General features: G+C 41.7%; 1 protein-coding gene across 2 annotated transcripts in view; it reads right to left on the bottom strand.

The window, feature by feature from the left end:
- Positions 1 to 485: 485 nt before the first annotated feature.
- The window catches only part of LOC134674069 (inactive dipeptidyl peptidase 10), a 214,150-nt gene continuing 195,697 nt past the window's right edge, over positions 486 to 18,938 (bottom strand). For both annotated transcript variants that reach the window (XM_063532121.1, XM_063532122.1), the window contains exons 11-19: positions 17,133 to 17,253; positions 14,184 to 14,319; positions 11,729 to 11,901; positions 9,685 to 9,827; positions 8,782 to 8,973; positions 8,061 to 8,218; positions 2,955 to 3,289; positions 1,602 to 1,777; positions 486 to 924 (exon numbers count right to left, since the gene is read on the bottom strand). In XM_063532121.1, coding sequence (XP_063388191.1) covers positions 1,634 to 1,777; positions 2,955 to 3,289; positions 8,061 to 8,218; positions 8,782 to 8,973; positions 9,685 to 9,827; positions 11,729 to 11,901; positions 14,184 to 14,319; positions 17,133 to 17,253 — 1,402 coding nt within the window. In that variant the 3' untranslated portion in view covers positions 486 to 924; positions 1,602 to 1,633. The remainder of the gene's footprint in view (positions 925 to 1,601; positions 1,778 to 2,954; positions 3,290 to 8,060; positions 8,219 to 8,781; positions 8,974 to 9,684; positions 9,828 to 11,728; positions 11,902 to 14,183; positions 14,320 to 17,132; positions 17,254 to 18,938) is intronic.

Here is an 18,938-nt window from a genome sequence, read left to right as displayed (position 1 = left end):
TATAAATTACACAACTATTTACCTACGTTAGTATTGTAAGAATCCTACACAAGGCCCAACGTTAAAGTTACAATGTTGGCCCTTTGTGGGACAAGCTGTGTTGGGCCTTCAACCTGGTGCACGACTACCTACCGACCTACCTGACTTGCCGTTGGGTAATTGTTGAATTTGCAAACAGAAGCACAACGAAAAAATTGCCCTTTTTTATTTTTTTGCAGTTGGCCCTACAGCAAGCCATACGGCCAAATGTAACAATTAACCAACCATCAAACAAATGTGTATAGTCCCAACCACGGCCCAACCAAAACCACCACCGTTGAATAATTGTATAGTTTATTTAAATATGCCCAACGAAAAAATTACTCTAATGGCCCTCTGTTGGGAATCTTCGGGAGGGCCTTTGTCGAGGGCCCTCCAGCAAATCGTACGGCCAAATATAACGGTTGCCCAACTAATACGTAAATAAAGGCCCAACAAAATCCCTACAAGAAAATGCTATTAGGGTAAGTATTGTTAAATTTTCAAAATTAAAACAATTTATTTACGAACACCCTCTATCAATGAGGAGGCATTGTGCTTCGACCAATCGCTGGTCCGCTGAACACTCAACTAATGCACTACCCGAACACACAACCGAATGAACGCGTCACGTTTCTTCACGCAACAGCCATAGGCTGTTCACTTTTTAACACAAAATAAAATCATAACCGAATCACGATAGTCAATTGTCTAATTTTATAGCTGTCGCACTTTATTGACACGATAAAAATGTCTTTAATACTAATGTGTTATCACATACATGATTATGTGTTCCAAGCTGTCCACTCTTTGGCAGTAGACATGTTGGGGTCAGGATATGGAATTGTTGTACTACAGGTTAATAGGATAAGGTTGCTACAATGTGCCGACCACTCCGTTCATTACCTGGAAATGAAAATTAGTTTGAGAAAAAAAATTACCTTTAGTTACCTCCATTACAAAACTATGTACATTAGTTATTTAGTTGAAATAAATTCTGTAAAAATATTCAATTACGGTAGCGTAATTCATGCTCCGCTAAATAATTTCCGTTTTTGTTTCAATTTATAGAATACAATACAACGACAATATAACACAACAATGACAATAGAGTAGAGAACCGAAGTGTAAATAATCTTATAATTTCGTTCGTCTTGACAATTTTGTTCAATAAGCTAACTTTTAACCTTTTAACCGCCAGCAATTTTTGATCGAGCGTGCTCGTGTCGCCACCGACAGTAATTGTACCACGCAGAGTAAGGTTGGCATAGTTACGGGAGTTATAAATGTGCTGTAAAAAACAAATCAGATCTTTGTCTTATTTATCAGACTGTGGCGAAATGAGCTGGATATGTAATGTCTTATATATCAGACTGTGGCGGTTAAAGGGTTAATTTATTAAATTCAGCTTGCGATATAAAGAAAAATGTGTAATATTTGGATATGATACACTATCCGTCCCTCTTTAATTAAATACAGTTAGAAAAATAGTCTATCTCGCAGCGAGATACTGTCGCGCCAATCATGTGCTTGGCCTACTGGGATAGAGAAATAAAAGACAGTGATCAGTAAAGTAGGCTCACCGCGAGTACAACTCTTCGTCCCGCCACGTGTCTCAGTCGAGGTTGCCGCCGTTCCGCAGCCCCGCCTTGGTCTCCGGCGGCACCTGCTTGCGGAAGCAGTCGTCGAGGAACGCCGACATGGTGCGGTACAGGTGACGCCGCACGCCGGATAGGCTGTGGCCCTCATCCGGGTAGATCTGTTTGGAAAGTCGGCTTTTGAGTCAAAACCAGAATAGTAATTGTGTATCATATGCGTAGAATAAGTTTTTTGGCAAAAAATACATTTTTGGTACAGTCGACGTGAAAGATAATGTTTACATTTTTCGCCTTATTACAAAGTTGTAAGGTCCAAAAGTGTAACCATATCTTTGACGTTGACTGTACAAGCTTTTATCGGTGACTGTACTTTTCTTTCCACAGAGAACTATTTACTCATCGAGATAATTCTAAAAACCCCAAACACAATTAGGTTGATGCGTTGTTTTATCACAGAGTTCCTATCGCCACCCCTGTCTCTATAATTAGATCAGCTCCATGGCACCATAATAATATTACATTGTCACTTACACACGTATGCAGCTTTATCGGAAACCGCGGGAAGTAGGTCAAATTCAACTTGCAAGATTTGACTCGTAGGTACATACAATGCAAGTTGAGTAAAAGCTTGTAAAAAGAATTGTATTGACAGATTACTTTTGGAGATCGATTGTTATCTAAACTGTCGTGCACCAAATACAGCATCTTATCCTGGGGTCTCACCTGCTATCTGAACATGCTGCCCTGGTCGGCCAGCGACCGCGCCAGCGCCATGGTCTGCTGCACGTGCACGTTGTCGTCAGCCGTGGCGTGCACAACCAGCAGCATCTTATCCTGGGGTCTCACCTGCTGTCTAAACATGCTGCCCTGGTCGGCCAGCGACCGCGCCAGCGCCATGGTCTGCTGCACGTGCACGTTGTCGTCAGCCGTGGCGTGCACAACGAGCAGCATCTTATCCTGGGGTCTCACCTGCTGTCTGAACATGCTGCCCTGGTCGGCCAGCGACCGCGCCAGTGCCATGGTCTGCTGCACGTGCACGTTGTCGTCAGCCGTGCCGTACACCAGGAGCAGCATCGTATCCTGGGGTCTCACCTGCTGTCTGAACATGCTGCCCTGGTCGGCCAGCGACCGCGCTAGCGCCATGGTCTGCTGCACGTGCACGTTGTCGTCAGCCGTGCCGTACACCAGGAGCAGCATCTTATCCTGGGGTCTCACCTGCTGTCTGAACATGCTGCCCTGGTCGGCCAGCGACCGCGCCAGTGCCATGGTCTGCTGCACGTGCACGTTGTCGTCAGCCGTGCCGTACACCAGGAGCAGCATCTTATCCTGGGGTCTCACCTGCTGTCTGAACATGCTGCCCTGGTCGGCCAGCGACCGCGCCAGCGCCATGGTCTGCTGCACGTGCACGTTGTCGTCAGCCGTGCCGTACACCAGGAGCAGCATCTTATCCTGGGGTCTCACCTGCTGTCTGAACATGCTGCCCTGGTCGGCCAGCGACCGCGCCAGCGCCATGGTCTGCTGTACGTGCACGTTGTCGTCAGCAGTGCCGTGCACAAGGAGCAGCATCTTATCATGCAGCGCGGCGGCCTGCTTCGTCACGTCGGCGTCAGCGTAGCCGCGGTAGTTGCCCGTCGCGTTGGGGAAGCCCATGTACCGCTCCGCGTACGCAGATGCTGTGAGCACAATAAATTAATAATTGTATTTATTACGACGCCGCATCAGTAATGCAGCTAACATCGGAACGTCACCTTAAAAGTCACGGACTAAATATTTCCCCCATCTTATAAGTCGTTTAAATAGCATCCGAGTTCGTCCTAAAATAATGAAGATGAATTTCGCTTGTCAGCTTAATATCATCTGCCAAGTTGTTAACCTTTCCAGAAATGCTTAATTTCGTTGAAATTAATCTCGTTATTCAATTAGGATTCCACGAGTATTTTTATCAGTTAGTACGTAAATAAAATATTTAATATTTTTCATGTATTAATTTGCTATTTATAAATGTCGGCCTACTTTGTCGGCCTCACCAGCAACAAATATGTTACACGTTCTTTATTTTCCTTTCCAGGATTTGGAAACAAAAAAAAAAATAGGCTCATCACCTATTCGTTTTCTTTACGGATATAATATATATACGCTAGTGAACAAAAAGCACTTTGGGGCATTAGGGAGTAACCAGCTGATGCTCATGTCTTATCTAATGGGATTCCTCTATAAAAATATAACACTAGGCTATCGCAAAACCGTTAAAATCTCAAAAAACTTGATGTACAAAAAACGATCTTGCGGCTAGCACATAAAGCTGAAATCTATTCGAACGCGCTGTCAATATACTGTCATTTAGAAATGTTGGTGCAACATTTCTTTGTTATCGTTTAACGTAAATTAGGATTGTTCATTTTTTTTCAAATGTTCTATTTCGAAAACCATTTCGAGATATAAGGTTTTTAAACAGTTTCCGACATTTGCTGCGATATAATAATTGAGGATTGAAGATATTTCAACAAATATCCTTATGACCTTAGTTTGACCTTCTCCTGGGCTGAATGTAAAGTCATTGCATAATAAAAGTTATCGAACCATAATAAATAAATCCGTCACTCACGTATTGTCAAAGTTATCATTGTCATCGATTGTCATAACAATTTTTTTCAGTTAAACCGCTGCGCTTGTTTGTTACAATTTGATTTATAATTAATACCTAAACAGTAGATTTCATTGCTTAATAATATATCAAAAACCTTGTTCCTACGTGTGGGAATGATTCACAACAATAATAGTTTGAATCCACGGAGACCTACGACGTGAAAGATGGTGCCGTGAATTAAACTTGGAATACCTACCTACTTCACGTGTTACACACAGTATTGCTGTGAGAATCACGTCTAGGGTTTCTGGTTTCTCGACCTTTTTAATTTCTCGAGGCACGGGAATTCTCGACCAAGATTTCTCGAGTTTCTCGAGTATCTCGAGAAATTTTGAAAGCTCCAAAAAACACCATGTTATTTTTTTTTTGCTTTTTTACAAATCAAACTCATAGGAATCGTAGGTGAGATCAATAATCAAACATATGGTACATTTTTAGTCACCATAAATTGCACTTAATAATCAAAAATACAACAACAAAAAAAAACTATACGTGAAAGCGTGCGCACCGGCGATGTGTTATGCAGTATGCTATAGTGTATTTCTTTAGGTATTCAACAAAATGTAAACATACACAATATGGTATAATATTAGGCAGCAATATTCAAGTCAATAAATTTAACTCAATGTGACAAAACTTACAGAAGTTTTACTACGTAATATTAATTACTCGTACTTACTCAACGTAACAATAAAGCTGCTAAAAATTGTAATATTTTGCTTATAGGAATATATCGGGATGATTTGATTTATCAATAGTAATTTAGTTTTGTAATATTTGTTATTACACTTATTACATGGTCCTATAATTCGTTACAAAAAATTTTAAAACGTTTTTCAATAAAAAGACACTACTTGAATGTCATGAATAATATAGTTCAAAAGTTTAAAAACATGAAACGATAGGACACGGATCAAGGTAGTTTTTTATTTGGTTGGTAATAAATGTCTGAAGTAGGTTCCTACCTAAAATGTAAAAAAAAAATTGTTCATATTTATTTAACTACCTAAAGAAATACATTATAGACACATCATGTGTTATACGCGTGTTTTCTTTTTACTTATCACAAGAGATTTATTTCTCGAGTTCTCGAGGCATTGATTATTTTTTTCCCGTCTCGACTTAGGACAAATTTCTCGAGATTTCTCGCCTCGGGAATTCTCGAGCAGAAACCCTAATCACGTCGATGTAAGTATAAAATTAATATTAATTTACTACAATTAAGTATTTAAAAGCTCACTTTATTGGTAGGGTCGTGGTATCTATTTATTTTCTGTGGTAATGTAGCCAGAGAGTCTAAGGGCAAACCGTTAAACAGAGATGGTGCCTACTAGAAAGAAGGAATATACAAGAATACATAGCCATACTCAAAATTCAGCCTGAAACTGCTTTAAAAAGATATAATTTCTAATTTCCAGGTACATGTTGCAGATCAAGCTGCTGATATCATGGTGGACTTAATAAAGAGTAGTGAATAATAAAACATGTTTTTGTTTACCTACTTTTTTATTAATTTGGGAAATATGTTATTATGTTTCCAAAAAAAATAGTAACTTTACATTAAATGTATGTTTATCATGTTCTGCACGAGCATCTGACAATGATGGCTTCTTGTTGACCATCCAGAAGAGAAGTGTATGGTTTGTTATTTACTCTGTTCCCAGGCATTATTTACGGTCGTAAAGTATTACGACGATTAATAATTAATATGACGTTCGTTTCAATACAAAATGCTCAACTTTGTTCTGGGCCCAAGTGCAGTTACATATCTCACAGCTGTATCTAAATAGGAATCAGGATGACCTGAAATAATAGGATATAATTAGCAAAATTGGCATGTTCCTAATATATTAGTATAAGTATGTAGTACAATATCCAAACAATGGTGACAAGCCGGTAGAAAGCACCCACTGGGTGCTAAGCTACCTTTAGCAATGGACGCTTGTAACGATTATTTTATGAATCCAATCTTCTTACAAATCGAATCAGTTAAAATATATATGATGTAGGTAACTTACATTTGTATTTTTGCTCCCTTCATTTCAGCCAAGTTATGGTTGGAGTTGGATGCTATATGGATACATACTCCAATAAAACTAAGTTATATTATATAACTTAGGCAGATTTCTGGAATCAGCTTTCTCAAATTTATAGCGTAGGTATTTTGAAATTAATGATTCAAAATAAACGAGTTTTCCATTCCAGACGATATTATTATTTATAGAAACACGTGACACTGACATCGTCGACAGGTGACATTACAATCAATTGACAATGACAACTATTTTTTTAATTCTTGTTGTTGCTTGTGCTTTATCAAACAGCCGACGACATGTAAGTTACGAGAAGTCGTATCTCATATTTTCAATAAATTATAAATGTTCAACCGAGCCACGAATTACTAAATCATTCAAATTAGTATCTTAAATTAACCTATATTTTCCGAAAATAAAATAAAAATGGGGGTCTAAAAAAAATGAACAATCCTAATTGTCGCCATCTGTCATTTAAATGTTACGTTCGTGTGGTCTCACTTTTTCGCAAGACAAAGCGGCCATAAAAGTTATTATGAAGCATATTTTGAATGCGATATAAAAGACACGGAAAGGTAATATATAATTATTAATAGGTACATACGTTCGTTAGGTAGGTCGCGGGTTCAAACCCCGGCTCGTACCAATGAGTTTTTCGGAACTTATGTACGAATTATAGAAATAGAAATAGAAAAAGTTTATTTGGTGTCAAAATAAAACTTAACCTAAATACATCTTACTCTAATACATACTAACACCAAAATGGATGCCACTCAGCATTTGCCGATGGCTAAGATACTTAGCCATGGCGCTGGTTTTCAGGGCAACCAGAGAGAAAAACACAATAAAATAAAATTAAAGAACAAAACTAAGCTAACACATGGGAGAAGGTGAGATTAAACTATCAACCAGACAATAAACAGTAAATACCTACATAGTATGTGCTTCGAACAATAAAACAGTAAAAGTACGTGTTTATAAACATAATAAAGCAAACTTAATAACTATCTAAATAAAAGTATTAAGTAATGATAATAACATTTAGCACAGTACATCAGCTTATGTGTTGGAAGTTTGTAGATCGAGTAAATACTTCTTAATTTTACTTTTAAAAGTTGTTATTGACGTAGAATTTCTAATTGGTGGTGGTACATTATTCCAATAATTATCATTTGATATTTGCCAGTCGCTTTTCGGTGAAGGAAAACATCGTGAGGAAACCGGACTAATCCCAATAAGGCCTAGTTTCCCCTCTGTTTTGGAAGGTCAGATGGCAGTCGCTTTCGTAAAAACTAGTGCCTACGTCAAATCATGGGATTAGTTGTCAAGCGGACCCCAGGCTCCCATGAGCCGTGGCAAAATGCCGGGATAACGCCAGGAAGAAGAGGTACATACGTTATTATGACACAATTTTTACTTTTTGTGATTTATGGTCTCAAAGTAACGGATATACCTACATAATATAGTTAAACAATATTTTAATAAAGTTAAAATATACGAAGTATAATAGACACGAAAATACGAAAGAATACATTGGTAATTATAATTAAATAGTAATTGTAATCCGTAAAATGCAGTTTTTATGAAAACACTAAAGAAAAAGTTCAATTAAGGTGCCGTGTGTTACCACCATTCAAAAATTGTTCATAACAATTTTTGCACAAAAGCTAAAAATATTAAAACTGCTTCTAAAAATGAGCTAATTCATTTTTGAGTGAACTTTTTTTATAGTTGCGACTTGAACTCACGTTTCGAAATTATTACCATAGTATCTCCAGCGCACGATGGGCGTGATGGCGATGCCGCAGTGGAACACGTCCAGCGGGCTGGCCAGCGCCAGTGCCGCCAGGAAGCCGCCGTGCGCGCGCCCCCACACCGCCACGCGACGCGAGTCGATGAAGTGCAGCGAGTCACGGAGGTACCTGGAAATTGAGAAACTCTTAGCACGCGGAGAATCGGCTCCTTGTATAGCGGCGAAACTATTACGACGAACCGATAAGACAAGGGAAGTTATTATAACATTCAAATTTGAAATGTATTACTTTCTTGTCATATTCCAGAACTTTAAAAAATCTAGCGCCAAACTAAATTAGGATTCCAAGTATTGGACACTGATGGAATATTACGCTTCTGTTACGTACTGAGCCCATTGGTGCTATATATAACTATAGGTACTTACTTAATCCGCTATCTCGGACTGCCAGCACCTTGACGGTGCCGAGACGGCGATGTGAACCAACCTGTGCGGTTCCGACAGTTCGACGGCTCTAAACAGGCGTTGCATACTCTGCAGGCCAGCGAGGTTGGTCCAGTATCTTAGTACTCCAGTTATTAGTGACAGCGGTACTCTTTCCACCACCTCGAGTTGGTCCAGCACGTCCTGCAGCGCGTGGTGCGCGCGGAGCCCGCGCCACCCACTAGCGACCCTCAGTTCAGCGTCCAGCACTCCGCCCTGCTGGATTGGTGCTACATATTGTCTACTCACTCCGCCACCTCGAGCTGGTCCTGCAGCTCGACGGTGCCGAGCCGGCGGTGCAGCGCGTGGTGCGCGCCGAGCCCGCGGCCGCCGGCGCCGCGCGCGTCGACCGCCGCCAGCACGGCGCCCGCGCCCGCCGCCAGCGAGCCCCAGTCCAGCGCCCAGCGCTCCGTCACCAGCTGCGTGCCTGGCGCTCCGTGCCTGTTCATTAATATGAGTTAGAAATAGAATCGTTTAAAAATAGGGCCTAGTTTACTTAATGGCTACAATTTGACAGCTTGGATACGCCTGCCAGCTAAATTACCTACATGGAACTTGACAGTTCTTAGAGTGTGAATGTATCATCACACTCATCATTTTAATCCTATCCATACCTAGCGATTGATCCTGTTTTTGATGTAGTTCACTTATTCATATATAGTCCTCAAGTGGTCAATGATCATATTTGTCAGAGAATGCAAACTTGCAGTTTCAAGAAAGGCGGTTACTTGGAGACCTTGTCCTTTTTAGTCCAGGTTGCTACAAGAAACTTAACATTACCTACCTATCTGGTATAAGTAAGATAAATTTGCACTAGCACATGAATTACGAGGAACTGTAGGGGAGTCCCGCGTGCTTTCCATAATTCCGAGCTCGGGGCATGGCGCGACGCACATCCCTCAGCTTCCTCAACTCAAAATTACACTGGATTCGTACTTGGTCTGCACTTACACTTTCATGACGAGCGGGTACTTGGTGACCTCGTCGGTTTTAACCCAGGTCGCTACAACAATCTCAACAGTACCTACCTAACCAGAAAGATAAATGTCCAGTTTGCTTTCCATAATTCCGAGCTCGGGGCATGGCGCGACGCACACCCCTAAGTTTTCTCAACCCTAAATTACACGGAATTCATACTTGGTCTGCACTTACACCTTCATGACGAGCGGGTACTTGGTGACCTCGTCCTCCCGCAGCCCGGGCGGCAGCAGCAGCCGCACCCGCGCCGTGTGCCCGCTCGACAGCTGCACAGAGAACGTGCGCGGCGTCGGGACTGCTATAGACGATAACCGCTCCTGGCAATCGAATACTTGATTCAAGCTTTACAAAATTTTAAATAGAAATCATTAAACTATCGCTATACAAATTGGCAGTATACGTATATCACTTTCACAGCTTACTCATTTGTGATGGATTGGAAACACTCCTAAGATTTTTTAAGTTTCTTTAGCAGCAGCTTCAATTTCATTGCAGCAGTTTCAGTTTCACAGCTGAAACTTTCACCAAGTACCGGATCTTCGTAATTTTTTTTTTGAGATATCTATCGGCCTAGGAGAATATAAGGGGTTTTATACACCTACATCTAATAATATGAAAACTCGATACTAACTAACGCAAGGTGTAAAAATATCAGGGCAAGAAAATAACTAATTGCGATTTAGAATTCCGCTAGCGCTCTAAAAAAGTAGCCCGACATTGGGAGCGTGCTATACGCTCGCTTCTCCTTACAGGGACCTCATCAAGTCTTAATAGGTATGTACTTTCAATGGAACAGCAAGTTAGTTATGTAGAGCCTTCAGACAACACTGCCGAAAGTGTCAGCTCACCTTGACATCAGTATTATTCTCACTTCAGTCTGTAGACACGGCAGCATATTCTGTTCTATGTATTCTGAAGAGCATTAGTGTCAGCTCCCAATCGAAATCGCAGAGCTGCCGGACCACCCCAGGAGTCAAGACACGTCTGTGATCGATGCGGCAAGAAGTGCCGTTCGGCCATTGGTCTATACATGTCATCGCAGTCGATGTAGACTGTAGACTACCTCCTCAAAATACTTTCTTTAGTCGCTGCAACTATCATCTGCAAAGATGCTGTGGCCAATGATGATAGTGTCAGCTCACCTTGACATCAGTATTGTTCTCACTTCAGCCTGTAGACACGGCAGGTTCTGTTCTATGTGTTCTGAAGAGCATTAGTGTCAGCTCACCTTGACATCAGTATTGTTCTCCAAGTGCACTAGCATCCTGGGCTCGGGTAGCAGCGTGCGGTACAGGCTGGTGGTGGGCACGCCGGGGCCCAGGCACTCCAGCACGAAGTACGCCGACGACGGGCTGAAGTGCGCCTCGTGGTACAGGCACGGCAGGTTATGTTGCATGTGTTCTGAAGAGCATTAGTGTCAGCTCACCTTGACATCAGTATTGTTCTCCAAGTGCACTAGCATCTTGGGCTCGGGTAGCAGCGTGCGGTAGAGGCTGGTGGTGGGCACGCCGGGGCCCAGGCACTCCAGCACGAAGTACGCCGACGACGGGCTGAAGTGCGCCTCGTGGTACAGGCACGGCAGGTTATGTTGCATGTGTTCTGAAGAGCATTAGTGTCAGCTCACCTTGACATCAGTATTGTTCTCCAAGTGCACTAGCATCTTGGGCTCGGGTAGCAGCGTGCGGTACAGGCTGGTGGTGGGCACGCCGGGGCCCAGGCACTCCAGCACGAAGTACGCCGACGACGGGCTGAAGTGCGCCTCGTGGTATAGGCACGGCAGGTTATGTTGCATGTGTTCTGAAGAGCATTAGTGTCAGCTCACCTTGACATCAGTATTGTTCTCCAAGTGCACTAGCATCCTGGGCTCGGGTAGCAGCGTGCGGTAGAGGCTGGTGGTGGGCACGCCGGGGCCCAGGCACTCCAGCACGAAGTACGCCGACGACGGGCTGAAGTGCGCCTCGTGGTATAGGCACGGCAGGTTATGTTGCATGTGTTCTGAAGAGCATTAGTGTCAGCTCACCTTGACATCAGTATTGTTCTCCAAGTGCACTAGCATCCTGGGCTCGGGTAGCAGCGTGCGGTAGAGGCTGGTGGTGGGCACGCCGGGGCCCAGGCACTCCAGCACGAAGTACGCCGATGACGGGCTGAAGTGCACCTCGTGGTACAGGCACGGCAGGTTCTGTTCTACGTATTCTAAAGAGCATTAGTGTCAGCTCACCTTGACATCAGTATTGTTCTCCAAGTGCACTAGCATCCTGGGCTCGGGCAGCAGCGTGCGGTACAGGCTGGTGGTGGGCACGCCGGGGCCCAGGCACTCCAGCACGAAGTACGCCGACGACGGGCTGAAGTGCGCCTCGTGGTACAGGCACGGAAGGTTTTTTTGCATGTGATCTGCGGAAAATATCATATTTAATATATATTTCTATTTAGTTTGACTTTTTCGTGATGTGGCCAACCGATCATTTCATAAATGATTGTCACATCATGAAACATATCTACAATTCATTGTTTACTTTTCTATTAACTCTATTGCTTACCTTGAATGGCGCTACAGAAAATCTTTTATTATTAAACTTTCTAAGATACATAATACTTAAGTACTCACAAGCCAAATTTGAATGGCCATTCAGAAGTCTTTCCATACCTTAAGTTATTTTTGGCAGACGGATTTCTAAATATTATTCCAATTTTAGTCTTCAATGTCTTAATTGACTTGACGTTTCATCTTTAATCTAGATTTACAAACGTCTTTCACTTGCCGTCTAAAGGCTGTAAAATATAAGTTATACATTAAATGCGGCTTAAACTTCCATTAAGAAATCATTCGACCTACGCTCGTCTACTAAGTTGCCAAATACTTTACAAATTGTGCTTTGAAATCTTATGTAAGGGCTGCGAAATATGTTTTAGTTTTTAATTCGATGACATCAATTGAGGTTGAGGCTTTTAATAATTTATTTATAGTAAGTACTTAATATTCAGAATTCTCAAACTTATCTGGCATTCAATTCTGTTCCAAAGAAAAGTTTGAGCTAACTACGTAGCTGGAAGAGAAAGAAAAGATCTAAAAGTGAAATCACTAGGTGTCGACGCCAGCTCAAAATGTTAATTTGTCCGGAACGCTTGGTTGTTCTAAGCCGGATTATACAGTCCGACACTCTTGTCTTGTTGGTTTTACCCCGGAGTCCATTTAAAAGCAGTATTGTTTACTTTCAAGAACCGTTTGCATATTCTCCGTGGCATTGTGTGTGTTAGCACGTGGCTGCTATAATTTAAGGCCTAAATAAACTGATACGAGCCATTACTACGTCCCTAAGCTTAATACGTGCAAAGATATATTAGGAGCATATTCAATTAGACAAACGGGTCTACCGCGATATAATTTCATTGTTTTTACCTTTAATTTCCGTGACCACAGCTGGTGCAACTCAGCTGAAACGTCGGAATTAAAGGTAAAAACAATGAAATTATATCGCGGTAGACCCGTTTGTGTAATTGAATATGTGTACAAAACGCGAGAGTTTAAAGTGTTATATTAGGAGCATTCCACGAAATTGTCTACCGTTGTCCCGTACAAACGCGAAGTTTCTGAAGATTGAAAGGTATAAGAGTTTCCTTTTCTATGACAAATGGTCAAAAATATGCACAGAAAAATAATCGTCTGCTTTAAATGCCGAGAAAAAAGTCGCAGCACAGGAAATAAAATGCGTTTGTACGGGACAGCCCGTGGAATGCTCCATTAGCGTAAATGGCAGAAATAATCAAGTGTATGTACATACACTACTATGTACTTCCTATGTCACTGAAGCGCAAACTCGTTGACATGTGTATTCTGCCTGTTCTAACCTACGGCGCTCAAACTTGGTCACTCACAGAGATTCAGAAGTCCAAACTGAAGGTTTGCCAACGCGCCATGGAGCGCAGTATTCTAGGTGTCAAACTAACTGATCGCATAAGAAACACCACGCTGCGCTTCAAAACCCGCATTGCTGACGTAGGCGAGAAAACCGCTAGGCTCAAATGGGACTGGGCCGGTCACGTCTACCGCATGCATCCGGAGAGGTGGGCTAGCTTAGCCACCAAATGGATGCCGGTAGAGGGACGTGGCCGCGGTAGGCCCAAACGGAGATGGCGAGATGACCTGGACAGTTTCCTGAACAACTGGCCGGAGGAAGCACCAAATCGGGAGTCGTGGAGATTAAGGGGAGAGGCCTTTGCCCAGCAGTGGGACACTCAAATAGGCTATTAAAAAAAAATTTACATAGGTGATAAAACATGAAGTACTTTAAGTCTACATATTTTACTTAAATATTTAACCTAGTTTCTAGTGTGTTGCCTACGAAACAGTTGGTCGATGTTTTAGGTCTGTATTCTCATTTCTATTTTTGACCGAGCGTTAAAGAAAGTCTCTGTTCAAGTTTGGGCAAAAAATATTATCGTATAGTTCTCCTCTGATCGTTTCGTTTTTTTGAAAATGTTCTTAAATGATAAAAATTGGCAGAGCATATCGTGAGGTCTACAGCTCATAGAGCTTCATACTTTAGTTTTAGTTAACATTATGTTAGTTAAGGAACATTGTATTTAATTACACAAACAGGTCTACCGCGATATAATTTGTGTACAAAACGCGAGAGTCTAAAGTATTTAAGGGCCATTGTAATTTAAAAGCATACCAGGTCGTTTTTTCTTCTTTTTCTTGGCGTTGGGCGAGGGCGAGGTGGCGGACAGCTCCTCGTCCCAGTCGCTGTCCCAGCTGTCGCCCGAGGACGCCAGGTTGCCGTAGTACTCTAGGTTGATTGACGGGGAAGGCTGTAAAACATTCATGATTTGAATATACTGTCAACTGTTACAATTACTACAGAGAAGCCATACTAAGGGCTGATTTAGACGGCGCGCGAACTCGCATGCGATTTTAGTTACATCGTGGACTGTTGGTTACGTCCAATTCAAGTAACCAATCAAAAACCGCAATGTAATAAAACTCGCAAGCGAGTTCTCACATCGTCTAACGACTCGAGACTCGAGAGCGTGACACAGCGATCGGACCTTTCGCTCCAACCTTTGGTTATCGCTCTCGCCGTCACAAATCGCTCGATGTCGTGGCCGAGCCGTAAATGAGCCCTAAACAATGAAACTGTCGCAATAGCAACCTGTAGGCGAGGGGAGCTGGGCGTGAACCACGCGACCAGACCATCGTAAGCGCCGTGAAATTCAAGGCGCTTACGCGTTTAGGTCGCGAGATTCACGCTCCGCTTCCATAGTTTGTTGTCGGCCGGCAACAACTCATGGCGCAAAATGCCGGTTCTAATCGTATAATTCAATGACAACTGTACAGGTAGATGCCCTGATATAATCAGTGGTAATGCGTACACATTTTAGTATACCCTACCTGGTTGTTGTTTCTGACTTTTTGGTATAAGTCAAAAATAAAATGATTGATTATGATTTTCGCAGTCTATGCATGATGTACCTACATATTTGGTGTATATCTGGCCATGTAGAGAAACTTGAAAGGAAACTTACTAAATAAATTGGATATGTCGTGGTTTTTTAATAACAAACAAACGTTGGCAATCTCTCAAGCTGTCTACATATTATCTAATGTATTTTCCTAATTTGTTCTTAAAACGCTGCCTCGCACATAAATCGTGGATGTTGCCTTTAATCTGGCTGCAATAAAGATTAAAGTGAGGAAACACTACATCACTCGATATATCCTCGAGGCAACAAATCAAGCACATAATCTGCGGGTGTTTGCCCTGCGGAGGCTGCGTCAACACAATCATACTCGTATTTGTTTGTGTGTTCGCGCGCTCATGAATTTTTATAGAGCCGGTAAACCTTATAGAAAAGAGAATAAACGTGTTTACAAAGGATAGGAAGTGGTGTGTTAATTTCCTATTACGCCTATTACGCATAAAGTTAGACCAAGAAAAGTCTGCAGCGATTTTGACAGCCCACGCAGTGCAAGTGTTATTCATACGTTATAATTTCATTGAAATTTTTCGTTTAAAATAACAATTGCAATGCGTGGGCTATCACGCAGACTTTTCCTGGTCTAACTCTAGTAGGTATAGTTGCGCTTGATGCTCATGACATGATAAGGTAGGTACGTATTTTTTTGGCACAGCGCGTGCGCATTTTTATTTATAAAACGGCTACGGAATTTTACATTGAGATAAACCGAATAAGCCCTTTTCCGTTTTTTTTTACAAAGTATTATTAAATTTAGTGTCCTGTCCCTGACCTCTCCTGTAGTCTGTATGTTTACTGTAACCAAATATTTGCAAGGTAAATTAGACCCACTTCCCACTTTTTGATTGAGCTAAAACTTCACATAGGTACATAAGTTGGGTGACGATGCAATATTTTGGTACCATCGAGCTGATTTGTTGATCGAGCCCGGAATTGGCCATAAGAACTCTGTGAATCAACGCAAGCTTATTGTGTTTGGGCTTATATTCAGGTTGGCCAAAAAATAAGTGGACTCCCGTTGCCAGGGAGATTTTGGGATTATACTGATGAGCAACTTTTACTATGGGACCAACCACGCAATCGTGAAAAAAAAAATTGACTGTTTCACATATTTTGGCAGGTCCATTTTCTATGGGAGGGTAATTGTTTTTGGCCACCGTGTATAAGAATTTTCTCGATGAGTATTTGTTGAATGTCTGCGAGTCTGCTTGTATCAAAATAGTTAAAGTTATAAAAAAAAGTTGTTCCAATTATAACTTTTAAGCAAGAAAAATGTCTTATTTCGTTGAACCGCCTTAGCGAAACCCCAAAAACCTGTAAACACATATCTTCCCCTGACAATAATCCTCTTCAATAATACAGTACTATTTTTGAATATCAAATAATATTACCGTACCTTTGACATCGGCTAAAAGTCGGCGCTCGAATTTTTTGCCCAAAAGGGACGCGCAGGAAAATAGGTACGTATTTGGGCACGAGAGGCCATTCTATAAATACAAAGTAAAATCAAATTAAGTGCCCTTAACAGAGTCAACGGAAAACGAGCACGAATGTGTTGTTAAAAAGGATTTACCATAAAATGTTTACCTTTTAGACGGGCTGCGATTATAGAGCGGCCTTTTTCGCTTGATTAGTGTATTCAAAATTAGAGTGTATTCAGTAAACAATATTTTAGCTTTACCATATTTCTGTGAATATCTCTTTATTTCTGTGAGTTCATTAGTTTTGGCTGTATAAAGGATGACGCACGCTAGACCAGCCCGGGTGCGGGCCGAGGCAACCGACACTTCATTTTCCATGACAGGTGATCACGTGATGCGTTCTTTAGAAAACGTTTAGGAAGCGTTTAGTGTCGGATGCCTCGGCCCGGATCCAGGCCGTTCTAACGTGAGCCATCCTTAAACCTGCTAGAGAGAAAACCTACAGATTATAATGGTTTCAACTGTTGAAACTAAACAAATGTAGTCATAAGATATTTTTTTGTAATGGTTTATTACAAAAAATGATTCATTTAGCGTAAAATTATAAGCTTTTGTTCTGAATATCAATCATGCGATTGGATGATTAGTACAGTCATCAGCAATAGTATCTTACACAACATTAAAAACGTTAAATATATTCAAAATTCGGGTGTGTTAGAGGCTGACCTGTGTATTACACGTGACGCAGTAAGGCAGCTTCTGCGGCGATCCGGGCCGGGGCGCCTCGGACGACACCATGTACAGGTGCTGCTGCCCCGGCTTACCTTCTGGTATACCCAGGTAATATCTGTAAAAATGAATGTTGATGAGGTTGCGTGTCTTTATTTTATATTCTTTACTAAAAAGCTGCCCCGGCTTCGTACGGGTTAGTAAATTATACACAATCTTCCTCAAGAATCACTCTATTGAAAGGTGAAAACCGCATGAAAATGCGTTGACTTGTTTTTGAGTTTATCGCGAACATACAAAAACAAAACCAGACAGATGCGGCGACATTGTTTTATAAGGTGTAGTGATTGTGTGTGGTAGTTTAAGTTCTTTTTTTGTTCTCCGGCAGGAATGCGTCAACCGTCAGCCACTACGCTAAACTTAGTTGCCGCTTTTCGGCTCCGTTGAACAGAAAAATAGTTAACACACCTTTGCCAGTAACTAAGATAGTCTCAGATCTTAAGTATAGGTATCGATCAATTAATACGAGTTTATATGTAAATGAAAATGCCCCTCTCAAATCCTCTCCGATGTAAATGTCCCGCGATTGAGTGACGACCGGAGACAGTGGCATCCGTAAACATTTCATAAGCGATACAATGGCAACGAAACATGTGACACTATTAACATGTTTTTATACCTATTACATATATTTTACTCCTACGACATACTAGACTATCATAAACCTTTAGTTGTAATTGTTGTTATTAATTAGTATTTTGCATTGGGCTAGCGTGGGGACTATAGCCCAAGCCCTCTCGCGCATGAGAGGAGGCCTGTGCTCAGCAGTGGGACGTATATAGGCTGAAATGATGATGATGATGAATTAGTATCGGCACCCTTATGCTGGCCTAAATGTTGATCAAGGTAAATCCCAAAGGGACAAAGAACGATTATTGATTGACCATTAATCGTAACTAGTTGTTGTCTAGCAAAGAAAAGGAAACTTCGAGAGTTTGTTTAGGTAGCAAGCGGTTAAATCCATTTGGATTTACGTAGTTTTAGAACTACACCCAACTGACTAATCTCGCAATCTTGTTTGAGTTGTGGATAATCAACTGTTTACCGACTAGTTATAGTAGTTATATTTAAGCCACGTCTTACTTGGTAGCTTCATTGGTCGATAACTCAAGTGGGAGCATTCCACGGGCTGTCCCGTACAAACGCATTTTATTTCCAGTGCGACTTTTTTCTCGGCATTTAAAGCAGGCGATTATTTTTCTGTGCATATTTCTGACCATTTGTCATAGAAAAGGAAAGTCTTATACCTTTAAATCTTCAGAAACTTCGCGTTTGTACGGGACAACGGTAGACGATTTCGTGGAATGCTCCAGTGAAACTCCTGTTAGCGTTATGGAAATCTTTCGCACCCCGCATGCGGTCCTATCGACCCCTGAAGCTGAGCCACACACACACACACACACACACGACACGTATGCGCCGCGACAGTCTTTACGTATTTTTCTAACTGATTTAAAAATCGTTGGGTAGCCTATCTAGTGCTTCAATTTCGTTATTAATTTATAAACAACTCTACGCCTGTTAGGCGATTACTACAATATACCAAGCGCTGCTAGGTCGATTACTTAACCTAAAGTCACCTGGTAAAAGCATGTTTTTAGGGTTCCGTACCCAAAGGGTAAAACGGGACCCTATTACTAAGACTTCGCTGTCCGTCCGTCCGTCCGTCCGTCCGTCCGTCCGTCTGTCACCAGGCTGTATCTCACGAACCGTGATAGCTAGACAGTTGAAATTTTCACAGAT

The sequence above is a fragment of the Cydia fagiglandana genome, chromosome 19 (assembly GCF_963556715.1).
Source record: "Cydia fagiglandana chromosome 19, ilCydFagi1.1, whole genome shotgun sequence".
NCBI classification, from domain to species: Eukaryota; Metazoa; Arthropoda; class Insecta; order Lepidoptera; family Tortricidae; genus Cydia; species Cydia fagiglandana.
This window is presented reverse-complemented; position numbering and strand designations above follow the sequence as displayed.